The sequence below is a fragment of the Pleuronectes platessa genome, chromosome 2, assembly GCF_947347685.1.
Source record: "Pleuronectes platessa chromosome 2, fPlePla1.1, whole genome shotgun sequence".
Classification (NCBI taxonomy): domain Eukaryota; kingdom Metazoa; phylum Chordata; class Actinopteri; order Pleuronectiformes; family Pleuronectidae; genus Pleuronectes; species Pleuronectes platessa.
This window is the reverse complement of record NC_070627.1, coordinates 17,944,085-17,958,000: the sequence shown is the minus strand read 5'-3', so window position 1 is coordinate 17,958,000 and position 13,916 is coordinate 17,944,085. Positions and strand designations below refer to the sequence as shown.

Below are 13,916 nucleotides of genomic sequence, written 5' to 3'. Positions count from 1 at the left end.
CTATCTATGTATCTATCTATGTATCTATCTATCTGTCTTTCATTTAAATTTACTTTTTATTCCTAAGGATTTTACTTTTGGTCTTTTTTTATATTGAGCTAATGTAATGTGTCTAATTCTTCCTATTCTTCTGGAATGTTTTGTTTATTTTCTGTATTTGAAAATATTGTAAATTAGGTTTACCTCATGTTAGCGAGTTTAAAATAAAGATTGCATGAATGGATGGATGGGTACCTTATATTTGTTTTTCATTCATTGTAATTCCTCTAAAATACAGGTTAACGATCTATCAAGCATTTAGTTTATGAGGCTTTTATTCTGAAATGTGTAACCGGAAGCTCAATCTTCCAGTGCCGGTAGTGACGCTTTGCTAATTGCTAGCGTCCTGCAAAGAAAATGGCCTGATCGTAGTAAAACATTGTCCTTTCCTCTGTTTTTTAACCTATCGTCCCTGGAGTCAGCCAACCCGTCATGTAAATGCGTAGTTGGCCAGTCATTCATTAGCCTTGAAGCTGAACTTTGCCGGTAGCTGGTTACATTGTCGGCAACGGTGGAGCAGGGACAGCTGCCAGCCATGACGGTGAGGAGAGCCAGCGGGATATGCCCGGTGTTACTCGCCATCTTCCTGCTGATTCTGGGTGAGCAGTCGGTGGAGACAGCCTCTGACAATGACCCGTATAAAATCCTGGGGGTCAGCAGGAGCAGCAGTCTTCCAGAAATCAAAAGAGCCTACAAGAACCTGGTCAAAGAATGGTGGGTGACTCACGGCACCATGATCCGCACTGTTCACGTTATTCTCCTGAAACCTCCTCACCTGTCACCTCATGTTTTAGTGACCTTCTGCTAACCCTGTACGATTCCTGGTGGCACGTGTGGCTTGTTTCCACAGGCACCCGGACAAGAATAAGGACCCCAAGGCTGAGGACACGTTCATCAAGATCGCCAAGTCATATGAGGTGGGTTGAAAAATGCATCACAACACATACACAATTTCACAAATGCTCCAGCTGACACCTCTCAGCTGCAGTGTGTTTCCAACATTACTCTCTCTCTCTCTCTCTCTCTCTCTCTCTCTCTCTCTCTCTCTCTCTTTCTGTTTCTGTGTCAGGTTCTCTTTCATTTTTAGCATCCTTAAAGGGATAGTTAACCCAATAATGGAAATTCACTTATTATACTATCTATACTTCTGGAGTCTCAGGGGTAAACAGCGTTACTGCCAAGTCCAATAAATTTGAAGTAGCTGGGCGACATCTTCTTCAAACGTAAAACGATAGAAAAAAAAAACACAACATGCCTCCGTACTGCTCCTGTGGTGTCATCCAAGTGTCCATACCCCGACATTCAAATTCGACTCGAAATGGTATCATTTACACACACAATGCACAAGCTCGTGCCTCCATGCAGGGTGAACTATCCCTTTACCAACACCATCTTCTCACTTATGCCTTTCTCTCAGATCTTGTCGAATGAAGAGCGAAGGTCCAACTTTGACCGCTACGGCCAGATGGATGAAAACCAGGCGTTTGGCCACTCCCAGCATCAAGGTTTCCGCAGCTTCCACAACAGCTTCTACTTCGAAGAGTCGTTTTTCCAATTCCCAAGGTACTCACTATAACTTTATTAATTTAGTCAGAATCAGAAAACACTGGTAGAAATATTTAGTTTGGATTCCTAAGCTTAAATTGGTCCCGTGCCATATGTTTCTTAAGAGACCATTGGTGGAGGTGTAGATGAGCAGCTGAAAGTGTCGTCACAAATATTTACATACCAGTAAGCAGCTGTTACCTTTGTAGTGGGTGGTGTGACTCTAAATAAAGATGGATGACAAATCTCTGCTACTCCTTTTGGACAAAACTGAAGCCTAAATATCCTGCATATGGGTGCTGCCATCTTGACCTTTTGACATCGTTATGAGCCAGGATTTATCCAGAACAGATTGGGGGATGGCGCTGCCCTATCACGGTCCCACTGATGCACACACTGGACCAATCACGAGTCAGACTCGGCTGTCATTTTTCGACGTCCCACCCTGTTTTTCATAGCATCAAATAATTAATTAATAACAACTTCCTACAATGACAGTAACCATACAAATATGTTTATTTAACTTAGTCTTTTTTAGTTTGGTCCATGTCCCCTCTGAGGGGTTTATGATCTCTACTGTAGCCAGCCACCAGAGAGCGATTGAGATGCTTTGGCTTCACTTTTGGGAGCTGTCATGTCGTCCATCTTTATACACAGTCTATCTGGTTGGACTCCTTGTGTTAGTGTTTAATTATTGATAATCAAGGAAAATTACAAACAAATCAATTCTGAGCAGGAAGACAAGATTTTCAGGTGGAGTAGTTATTGTCCCTTTCCTAGATTTTTGTCTCTCTTTGGAAACTAGTGTGATCAAATCTGTTGAGCAGACCCATTAAGTAATTATCATTAATTAGTTAGTCGATCAATAGTATATGACAATATGTTATTTTTTGGCATCTTAGATATGGGCAGTTATATGTTTTTGGATGACCTTGAGGGAATTTCATTGCATCTGGCAAATCATCCGCTTGGACTCGATGGTGATCTGATTAGAATTTAGTGCTCAAAGGTCATTAGTACTTGACTTGGTTGGTGAAGGTGTACTATTGCAGGGCAGTTATCTAAGCAATTCTATCAATCTAATAGCGAAGCAATTTAAGACAGTGAATTCAATTTAAATTTGTAATTTAAATTTTTGACTCATTGCTTGATAGGGGAAAAAAACTATTAAAATACACAATTTCGTAGATTTTCGAGCTAAAAGTTCCTGGTAGAGCATATTCGCCTCTACTCAGCATGAATCAGGATGAGTAAACGAGTTGGAGTCCCAGACAGTTTTCTCACAGGTCAAGTCCGGACCGACTCACTGAGGCTGAGTCTAAAAACAGACTCACTGTTATGCCTCCGCTGTTTTGTGTTGCTCCTCCAGGTCCAGGGACTTTGCCGACAGCAAGTACCTGCTTCACCACGCACAGTTTAACAGCGACGTGCTCCCAGACAGCCACAAGAGGCCGTACCTGATCAAAGTGACCTCTGAGTGGTGTTTTGCCTGCGTCCACATTGAGCCTGTATGGAAGGAGACGGTGCAGGAGCTGGAGCCACTGGGTAAGTCTGCTGTCACTACACTCCCTTTCCCTCTGCCCCAAGAAAACCCTCAGGATCCACGCTGGCTTTCCTGAAAGCATCCCAACATACGGCTGATGTGCGCTCAGTGGAAGGCCATTAGGACAAATGTGTTCAGATGCTCTACAGCGAGATGGCAATTTCTTTAATTATTCATCAGGGTTTATTTGTTCTTCTAGGTTTCCAGGGATAGAGAGTTAAGGCAAGGGAGGAATTCAGGCCTATGCAACAGTTGTATGGTACCGATGAGTTTTAAGTTGTTGGGTTAATTCTGCCAATTATACCCGATGTTCATTAGATGAAGTCTGATGTTTAATCCCTGGAAATACAGTATATCCTGCATGTTATTGTAACCCACTTCTCTTTACTGTGCAAATGACATCAGTAATAAAATCTGAAATTTGCTTTCACGGTTCACCATATAAACATAGATTTTAGCTGGATGTAGCCTAAAGTTGGTCAGTACCTAAAGCCATATTTCACTTAGTCTGATATAAACAATGTTTTAGTCTTTAGAAAGCTGGTGAAAAATGTGGTCGTTAAATTCTTATAATTTTCCCCTTTTTGTCCACTTCGCTAGAGAGCGTCACAATGAGCTGGATATTGAACATATTTGACAAATGATTATATTATATTATTTCTAACATGTTAGCAGTTGCCTGTTAACACATTAAACCAACAGCAGCAGCAGCAGCAGTAGTCTTCATTTATAGAATTGTGTCGTGGTGAACAGACAAAAATTAGTTCCAATATTCCCTCACTCCTTTTCCTCTCCATCTGCTAAGAGACGTATTTGGGTCTGAAGCTGCTAAATTTTTCACTTTGTTCACCAGCTAGTTGCTTACGTTGCCTGCCTGTGGTTTTGTTGTTATTACTGAGCGCACAGATAGTTTAGAGGTTCACTTTGCTGCTGTGAGCAGAAAGGCAGCTGCCGATTATCAACCAGAACAGAGCAGTGGGCTGTAAAGCCATGACAATAAGTAAAGGATACTAAAACAAGCCCTGTACATCTGAGGGGAACCACACAGTAGGTTCATTGTTCTTTGTCGCTTAGTCTCTCCAAGCAACAGCTCTCAATTAGTAAAGTAAAATATAAATATAAATATTTTGCACTAATCGGCTATCTTGCCTTGGTTTTCTGACACATTTGTCTTTGATTGTAAAATTACCTTAAAGTCTATGAGCCCACAGTCAATGAGAGTCAGTAAGAAGGCAGCTCTGGTTCTATTGTATTTTCCATCATAATGTAATATTTATATTTTTCCTTCAATACCAGAGAACTTTGTGTTTTTTTTTTTGCTCCCCTGTATCAACCATGAATGTATTTTTTCCTTTACACCAGGTGTGGGTATTGGCATCGTGGACCTGGGTTCTGAGCGCCGCCTGGCCAACCAGCTGGGAGCCCACCGTGCGCCCTCCATCATTGGGCTGGTGAACGGCAGGGTGACCTTCTTCCACCAGGCTGTGGTACGGGAACACCTGCGGCAGTTCATTGAAGACCTGCTGCCCTACAAACTGGTGGAAAAGGTAACTGCAGCTAGCACAGATTCGATAGTGCTACTTTTTTTAATATAATTTATCGAACTTAATAAGTAAATACCTGTAAAGCAGTTTTTTGTCCATAGAGGCGTAAAGATTCCCAGCTGTTTATACTTGGAAATATAGACCTCATTGAGGTAACATATATTTATATATACAAGTCATCATGTCTTTGAAGATTCTCAACCATCAGCAGGACTTGCTAAGTTTCTTGAAGAAGTTTAACTTCTCATCTGAAAGGCTTGTAGCCTACTGTTCTGAATATATTCCCTTTTGTTTCCATTTGAATTCATTTCTATTGTTTCTTTTTCACTTTTTTCTTTTGTTTCTCCAGATCACAGATAGCAACTACCTGACTTTTCTGGATAACTGGCATGAGGAAAATAAGCCCAGTGTTCTGTTGTTTGACCAAGTCCCCATTGTTCCCCTGCTCTACAAAGTAAGACACACACACACACACACACACACACACAAACACATTGCAGACCAAATAAATTAAACACAACAAGCGGCATCTACAATATCTGTCTCCACTTGAGAGATAATCAAAATGTTCACTACTTCTTTATTGTGGTTTTAGCCTTGTTTTATTTGTATCATCAAATGCACTGGCAGTATATTTTTCAACCTGGGCACCTTGTTTATATACGTGGGTATATAATGAATCAGTCCAGTAGATCGTCTCTGTTGTCAGTGTTTACAATGTGATCTAACAGGGAAACTGGTACACGTTTTTCGCTCAAATAGTTCTTTTGGGTCTTTGGTAACATCACATGCCTCGATCCCGAAGCACTGACGCCAACCATCCTATTGTTCGGTACCTACAGTACTGTAAAAACAAAACAGTACCGTGACGTTTTTAGAATCCTCCTTCACATTTTTGTTCTCTCCATTTTTGTTAAAGTGTTTGTTTGTGCCTCTCTAATCTTCCCACCCTCCAGTTGACAGCGTTTGCCTTCAGAGACTACGTGCGTTTCGGCCACGTGGACCAGGGCGACAAGCACTGCACTCGGCTCCTGCGGCAGTTCAACATAAACACGTATGCCCCCACCATGATGCTGTTTAAAGAGGACACAGAGAAGCCTGTCGACATCATCCAGGTACACCCTGCGCTGCCTGCAGAAAAAATCCCTCCAGCTATATCTGAATATTCTCGCTACATTTATACTGTTCAGCCAATCTGCTCGAACTTTGTCTTTCACGTTGTTTAGACCCCTTTAACTTTCTCTCTCCCAGGCCAGAGGGTTGAAGCGACAGATCATGGATGAGTTTGTCTCCAACAACAAGTTCCTGCAGGTGCCACGACTCGTCAACCAGAAGCTTTTTGATGAGCTGTGTCCTGTCAAGCAGTTCCACCGACGGAGGAAGTAAGACACGTTATTAGGAGAATTATAACCTGCGTTTAGTCTTTATATCTTCCATGGCTCTCCTGTTCTTTTTTTCATTTTAATACTAATAATACAGCAACTGTAAGAAGCTAAGTTCCATAAGGAATAGTTTGATAAGCATCGTGAGAATATCTTGGCTTTTTTTGATTGACCTGAGCGGTTCACAGGTATTGTGTGCTGCTGATCACCGGTGAGGACCAAGCCTTTCATCCAGGCAACAAGGCTTTCCTCGATTTCGCCACTGCCAACAGAAAAGACGTGCTGCGCTTTGCATACGTATACCAACGTCAGCAGCCACAGCTGTGTCAGGCACTGCTCCAAAATCAGGTTTCACTCTCACCTCAGGTCAGTGGAAAACACAAACACGCACACACACACACACACACACACTCACACACACACACACACACACACACACGCTTTTCTTCAATACCATACAGTAAGGCAAACCTGTTTTTGTAAATTGAAATATTCCATCTATAAAACGTGAGCACACACAACTTAATGAGTCATATCACGGATTTGTTTCAAAGCCTCACTTCACAGTGTAAGTGCCCTTTAATGCTGCTGACAGGTGGTGGTCCTCGAGAGGCGGACCCAGGCGGGTAAGGTCCTGTACCGCTCGCTGAGTGGCGGCTGGAACGGCAGCGAAGAAGACAAGTACCGCCTCCACGAACAGCTGGAGCTCCTTCAAAAGGATCCCACGTATCTGAGCTTGGACGCCACTCTGCCAGAACTCAACAACGAGATGGCCCCGGTAAGTCACAGCAGACACACACTCCCACATCTATCGTGTGACTAATCGGACTCGCTTTTTAACACTCTCACTCCTTTTTTCCTCTCCCAGATTTTTATAATTCAGTGGATGAACGTCGCGTATGATTACATTCTTCAAATATATGATGACCTTCTCTATTCAAACTGGTAAGACGACACTCCCACAGGAATCTGCTGCACTTTAGCTAATGAAATGTATCAGAAGCTGACTCACTGTCCTGCATCATGGACACTCTCATAGTGTGAGGCACCTCCTATTATTGGTTGATATGGACTCCACATGTTTCAATAACAACATGTTTCTCTCCTCAAGGCGAGAGATGATGCCCATTCTGTCCTTGATCTTCTCAGCTCTCTTCATTCTTTTTGGCACCGTCATCATCCAGGCCTTCAGGTGAGATGCACAGCTCAGCCTGAGACATTATATTAATATGCCTAAACGTTTGACTTGAATTTAAATATTTTGTACCTAATGATACTGAACAGTTCTGCAAGACAAATCTGTATCTTTAGTTTTTGTTTGGATAATATGTCTTTAATTTCTAAATGATTATTCCTATTTTTCACTCCAGTTGAGTAAAACTGTGGCTGAATAGTGTCCCTCCAACTCTATTCAGAGCGTTTTGCTGATGATTGCCTTTCTGTGGTCTATTTTCAGTGAGCCAGGTGAGGACAAACCCCGGAAATCAAAGCCAAAGGAACAACCACAGACTGAGGACGATGCATCCAGTAGAGCAAGTACTTCAAGGTAACATAAGCTGCCTTCAGACATGCACTGAACTCTGGACATTCTCCTGAAGTTATCCAGATGGGCTGTATGTGAGAACACAAATATCTGAGTCAGTTTCTCTGGACTCTCTCCAGCCAGCCTGCTATTAAAATGTCCGAAGAATACCTGAGCAAGACAATATAAGAATACTGTGAGCGAGTGGATGTGTTGATAACGCTTCTAAGGCACATCAGACACTAAACAAAAAAGAATGCATATATCTCAGGATGAAAACGAGGACCCATACATGCAGAAGACGCCAACAAAGATGTCAACTTAGACAGACAACAAGAGTCCAGAGCTTTTGATGAAAGGAGTCAACACCAGTGATTATGTGCGTTAAACAAAAACGTGTGATCACCGCAGCAGAATTTAAACATCATGTCCTGCCTCCTGCACAATACACCCAGGAGCCACCCCTCACCTGAACGCTCTGGATATTTTCCTGTATCTGATCCGGGCAATCTCCTGCTTCTTATTCATATGGGAAAGGCAAACTTCCCTATTGTCCGGACCTTATCCTGAGGTCATGTCTGAAAACAGCTGCAGTTTAAGCAAACAAACTCTGAGATGCCTGTTAGAACTTGCCTCCGTGTGTCTAAGTGTCAGGACTGTGAGGCTTTTGTGGTTCGTTCTAACTAAAGCACACCCTGGAGTTATAAAACCTCACCTGTTACCCAATGGGGAAAGTCTTTCATTATTCATAATACATGATATAATATGGTTTTGATTTATTCATATTTTACTCAGTCCAGCAGTGATAGAGTTAAAAAATAAAAGAGAGAAGAAATATGTGAAAGGTTTAACAGTTACACTCTCTAATGTGGTTGGAACCAACTAATTGATAAAATCACTGTCACACTTTAATGTTGTTAGTTAACATACTTGAATTTAGCAACTGAGTGCATCTTCCTCTTCAGGGTAATGCCAGATATGTTAAGTATAGTACACAGCTATAAAAAAAAAAACAGTAACTAGATTCCAGCTATCTCAACTCTAGAAACTGAATTGACCGAGTAGTAAGAATTTTAAAATCTCTCCTGCTCCATCAAGGTATTTAAAGGATCCATTCTTTTGGTAACATTATGTATTTCTCTTCTACAGTCTGACCATGAAGGGTTCCCCTCTTATGACAACAACTCCATAAACAATTGGGGGACAAAACCCTCAATCCACAGTTATATAATTCCCACTTTCCATCCCCTCAACATCTGTCTGTCTTGTGTCCATGCAGTCGTCCTCCTAAGAAGAACTTTGTGGAGGTGACGGAGCTGACGGACATCACGTACATCAGTAACCTTGTCAAGCTGAGGCCTGGACACATCAACGTTGTGCTGGTGCTCACCAACGCCTCCAACAAAGCCTTGCTTGGGAAATTTGCCAAGGAGGTTTTTTCTTTCTCTGGGTAAGTTACAGTCTTCATTGTTGTGGAGGTTTTTGTTCACTTTATTATTTTATGTATTGTTTAGGAAATTGGGCCTCTCTAACATTGGGCTTGTTTTTATGTATATAGAATGAATATAATACCAGGGAAAAGGTCACGGAGTGATACTAACACTGTCTATTATCTTGTTTATCTGGGCCACTAAGATGCCCCAGTGGCACGTTTTTTTACGAACCATTGCTCTTTCCACCTATTAATCCCAAACTGCTCTGCCACTACAGGACTCAGACCCTCCATTTCTCTTTCCTTAACGCGGATAAGCACAACTGCTGGATGCCGTCACTCCTTCACTCAGCCTCTGACGCTGCGGAAAGCGAGGGCCACTCTGAAGAAGACGAAGAGCCTTCAGACTACGCTGGATACGTCCTGGCCCTCAACGGCCACAAGAAGTACTTTTGCCTCTTTAGACCCGTCTTCACAGGGGACGATCCCAGCGACTCCTCATCGGATGCGTCATTTTCCTCTAACAGCAAGAGATCATCCCGCTCCAGGTCCAGGTCCAGGTCTAGCTCCCACTCTCGATCCCGGTCCCATTCCAGGGAAGATGGGGCTGGCCCCAAGAGAGGCTCCAGCAGGGCCACAAGCATAGAGGTGCACCATAAGCTCGACAGACTGGGGCTGTGGATGGAAAGACTAATGGAGGGCACCCTGCCCAGATTACAGGTCCCTGCATGGCCCTCACTGGATGAAAGCGCTAACTCTTCCAGAGAAAGCTGAGGTCAAAGTAAGATCGGTTGAGATGGCCTCCTAATAACTGCTAGAAATATATTACAGGTATCAAATGATTATTTAATTTCTCTTTTGCACAGTAAAGTTACTGCCCTGAACATGTGCAGCCACTTTACAGAATGTGATAAACACGGCAAAGACAAAGTGTGAGCTGCATGACACCACATCACGTCTTCAGCACAGAGAGCAAAGACAGGAGAAAATCTTTAAGTAAAAAAAACAAAACAGAAACTGCATGGAGTTTCCTCTGTGGTATCTTAGAAATATCTATACCTTTCTTTGCATTATTTTCTCCTCCTTTACTTTAATCTCTGGATTTTTGAATGGTGAAGTCGCAGTTCGTGATCAGTGCATTTCTTTCATGCTTGAGGCCGCTGAACCATCCAGAGCATCTAACATGTGATTTAAGACAGATGTCTGTCATGAGTGCAACCTCTGATCAGCTCTGCTGTATGTGATCAGATATCCACCTTTTTTTTGTTTGCAAGCAGCTGAATGAGATTAAAAACATACAAATAGAGCCTGCTGAGCTGAATTTATAGATAAACAATTAGATTTGTTTTTTTTAAGAGTTTAACTTGATTCATGACCTTTTTTTGCTAATAGAGCTGATGCAACCCTTTTTGATTCCAGGTATAAAGATAAAGTTCACAGCATGATGAAAAGCAATAACCAACATATTCACATAACAACATTAACATTAACATTTATATTTTTAATTCAGGATTGATTGTCAGGGTTGATCCTGATGTTTTTCTGCTCAGACCAGATCTCCAGGTCTTGCTGTATCTCTGTGTTGATTCTCTTGTTTAGGGATTGAACAGGAAATATTCAGTAAATTGATCCCACAAAGTTGAAACCCCCCCCTTTATGTCTTTACAGTTAAATGGCCTGATTATACTTGTGTATTAAGCTCTTTGTCTGAATCAGGGAAAAATTTATAATTTTGCCATAGTATCCCTGCCCTCAAACCTGTAAATGTTAATGCATGGAATAATTAGACCTCAAATCACTTATAAATGCTTAGTGAATATGCACTGGCAATGTTAATGTTTCACCCCCCCCCCCCCCCCCCCCCCCGTCTCCTGTATTTGATTCATTTGCGGCAGAAGAAATATTTTTCAGTGCACTGTAACTCAGAATGTTTTTTCTTTTTACATCCAAATCCCACTGTGATGAATACTGATGTGTAACTTATTAAAAGAATCTCCTTTTAAAACAGTTTATTTATTAAAATATGTGGATGAGTTTGACCTGCGTTGATATTTGTCTTTTCCCTTCAGGCTTTTTTCTAACTAATAAATATATTTTTTATCTACAAAAATACAGCTTTCCAAGTGTTAATGTAGGTAAATGAATGCTTCTTACATTTTTTTGCTACAGTATACACAGACTAAATTAAAATGTTAACAATTAGCTAATTATAGACGAAACATTGACCATAAATATAACTAATGCCTACGAACAAATGTAAAGCATGTGGATTCCATGCAGCACCATGGCATGATCATTCAAAGATCATTAGTTTTTCTACAGCATAAAGGCTCAGTACTCATTGGGAATGTCGATCACTTTCTTCATGGACAGGTCCTCGGGGCCGAAGGACAAAGGCAGCAGCTCGTCCACAGTCATCTTCAGGCACGAGCCGTCCGGCTTTGACAGGTACACCTCCCAATTAGATCCAAACTGCAGAGGAAAGAAAAATATCAAGAATTGATAGATACATCTGCAGACAGCTCGATGCAGCACACAGCATGTCAAAAAAGTTAGTTTAGACTTTTACTCTACTACATATCAGCAAATATCTGTGCTTTCTACTCCAATAAAACAATGAACTGTTACATGTACATGTCTTCTATATCTTTTAAAGTAATCAATAATTAGATTTTAGTCTCTGATCCAATCAGAGCAAGCAGGTCACATTAGACCCCGCCTCCTTCATAAGAGCAAAGTGACCCAGCAGCAGCAGCTCAATTAAAAAATGTAATGTGGTACTCTTGCTTTTAATACAATCCCTATTTACAAGCAAGTGCATACTTGTACTCAAGTAGAGAAGCTAATGTGGTACCCTACTTTTACTTTTAATACTTAAAGTATACTTAAACACATGTACTAACTTTTGCTCAAGTACTAAAGTTAACATTATAGTACTGTTACTTTTAATACTTTAAGTATACTTAAAAGCAACTACTTACTTTTGCTCAGGTAGAACAGTTAATGTGGCTATTTTACTTGAGTATGTTATTGCCTATCTCTTCTTCTACTTTCCTATACGTCTGATTGCTCTCTCCATCAAGTCGCTGAGAAACATTCACTCTGTCCTAAAACGAGAGCTTAATACTTCACAGACTGGAAACTGAGAGCTCCATCACTGAGATGAGCAGAGACAGTACCTCTCTCATGAACTGCCTGCAGCCGCCACAGGGCGAGATGAACTGGTCGTTCAGGTCACTACAAAGAGCGTATAAGGAGAAAGCATAATTAAAAAACACGAACAACCTGTATTTTCAAATGGGCAGACAAGCACTTGATTACGAAATCAGACATCAGTGTTTGTATGTGTCCATGTTTAGGTAGTACTGCCATTCTTGCGCCCCCAGTGGGTCAGTTGGTTGGTTCATGTTGTGGGACATAAATGGGGGAAGTTTGATTCGGGTTTGGTGAGGTTTTGTGACGTGCCCAATAGTTGAGTCACGGTTTGGCAATTGAGTAATGGTGGTGATGACGCAAGGGGGGAAACGTCCTGCTGGTGTCAGAGAATCAGTCTTGCGTCACTCGAGAGGCGGAGGGTACCTGGCGACTGCAATGGCTTTGAATGATCTGTAGCCTTCCGACACCGCCTTTGACATGGCGTTCCTTTCGGCACACACACCCAAGTTGTAGCAAGCATTCTCCACATTGCAACCTGTCAAGCACATATCAGATTTTGTTTAGTCACATTTGGGGGAAATAGGTAGTTAAAACCTGAAATTGCAGAAAAAAACAGGCCTTTCGGCATTAAACAGGGGGCCGTCTGTTTACCCCCTCTGAACTAGTCAAATAGTTACCCAGTGGGTCTTTGCACTCACAGCTGTTGGCCATGCATTTTGCCCCCCAGACATTTCTGCCGAAGGACACGTGACTCGCTAATCTTTGCACTATCCAGCAACATGGACAGAACAGTCCTGTCTTTGGCCTTTTTCTGTTGCTGGTGATTTGACATCCCAGTCATTAAAACGAGTGAGTTTAAGGCAAATGCCAGGACCTGTTGAGTTTTTTTTATAATGGTCTACTGCAGAGAGAGACACGTTCAACTCAAACCTTTACTCTGAGCTTTTTGTGTGTTGTCATGGAATCATTAACATCTAACTGCTACCAAGCAAATGATCAATTTCCATGTACTTTGGATTTAAATTTTCACTCCTGCCACATGTTAGATGACCTCAAACGACAACAAAGCAGTAAGAATTGACCTAACTCACATGTTGCATAATACTGCAGCTCTGATAACGACATTTACAGATATATTCTACTAACACATTTAAATAATTCTGAACTATCAAAAAAAATAATCAGATGCCCAAATCCTGGATGAACCTGTATTTCTACCCTCAAACCAAATATTGACTCAGATCCAACAACCCAGGAGAGTCGTTTGTGTATTTTACCTGTGAACACACGGTTGTCGAGGGTCAGGAGAGCGGCCCCCACTCTGAATTTGCTGTATGGACAGTAGGCCTGTTTCTTTGCCTCCTGGGACTGGTGGACCAGCCTCTTGATTGTCTCCGGGGACAAGTGTCTGGAGCCCTGGTCTTCGATGTGCATCACTTCCACGCTGAACTTCACTTTGTCCATCCTTGCCTGTTCCATGGCTGACTCGGTGAATGAGTCTGTTGTTGCTCAGCTTTAGATGTGAATGGGAGAGAGGGGAGGGCGACAGGGTGCAGTCATAGCCAATCACGCGCAAGGATGTCAACATGCTGTGCCGAGGCGAAAGAGGGGCGGTTGTGTTGCTGCCATTACTCATGCACGTTTCTACATTTTTGAGGTTTGGACAGGTTGCGTACCGGTGCCTAATTTGACAAACAGTTTTCCCAGTTGCTTTTGTTACTTATCTTTTATCTATTATTAATATGTAAAATAA

General features: G+C 41.9%; 2 protein-coding genes across 2 annotated transcripts; one reads left to right on the top strand and one right to left on the bottom strand.

Annotated features, from left to right (window-relative positions):
* The first annotated feature begins 346 nt into the window (after window positions 1-346).
* LOC128425757 (dnaJ homolog subfamily C member 16) lies at window positions 347-11,046 on the top strand. Its single transcript, XM_053412537.1, has 15 exons — window positions 347-753; window positions 890-956; window positions 1,457-1,602; window positions 2,954-3,129; window positions 4,490-4,674; window positions 5,021-5,125; window positions 5,628-5,786; window positions 5,923-6,053; window positions 6,242-6,419; window positions 6,649-6,831; window positions 6,922-6,998; window positions 7,165-7,245; window positions 7,510-7,599; window positions 8,855-9,025; window positions 9,286-11,046. Exons 1-15 carry the CDS (start codon window positions 575-577, stop codon window positions 9,779-9,781), a joined length of 2,424 nt encoding a protein of 807 aa, XP_053268512.1. The 5' UTR covers window positions 347-574; the 3' UTR covers window positions 9,782-11,046.
* Window positions 9,833-13,698, bottom strand: LOC128425771 (cytidine deaminase). Its single transcript, XM_053412558.1, has 4 exons — window positions 13,441-13,698; window positions 12,587-12,698; window positions 12,187-12,244; window positions 9,833-11,479 (listed from the first exon to the last, which is right to left on the bottom strand). The coding sequence occupies exons 1-4, from the start codon at window positions 13,640-13,642 to the stop codon at window positions 11,339-11,341; spliced, it is 513 nt and encodes a 170-aa protein (XP_053268533.1). The 5' UTR covers window positions 13,643-13,698; the 3' UTR covers window positions 9,833-11,338.
* Window positions 13,699-13,916: the final 218 nt, after the last annotated feature.

Excerpts from the sequence above, each read along its gene's own strand:
- LOC128425757 (XM_053412537.1), top strand. The coding sequence starts at position 575 with ATGACGGTGAGGAGAGCCAGCGGGATATGCCCGGTGTTACTCGCCATC. Across the intron at positions 957-1,456 it reads AGATCGCCAAGTCATATGAG|ATCTTGTCGAATGAAGAGCG; the intron begins GTGGGTTGAAAA and ends CCTTTCTCTCAG. Across the intron at positions 3,130-4,489 it reads GCAGGAGCTGGAGCCACTGG|GTGTGGGTATTGGCATCGTG; the intron begins GTAAGTCTGCTG and ends CCTTTACACCAG.
- LOC128425771 (XM_053412558.1), bottom strand. The coding sequence starts at position 13,642 with ATGGAACAGGCAAGGATGGACAAAGTGAAGTTCAGCGTGGAAGTGATG. Across the intron at positions 12,699-13,440 it reads CGACAACCGTGTGTTCACAG|GTTGCAATGTGGAGAATGCT; the intron begins GTAAAATACACA and ends TGTGCTTGACAG. Across the intron at positions 12,245-12,586 it reads AAAGCCATTGCAGTCGCCAG|TGACCTGAACGACCAGTTCA; the intron begins GTACCCTCCGCC and ends CGCTCTTTGTAG.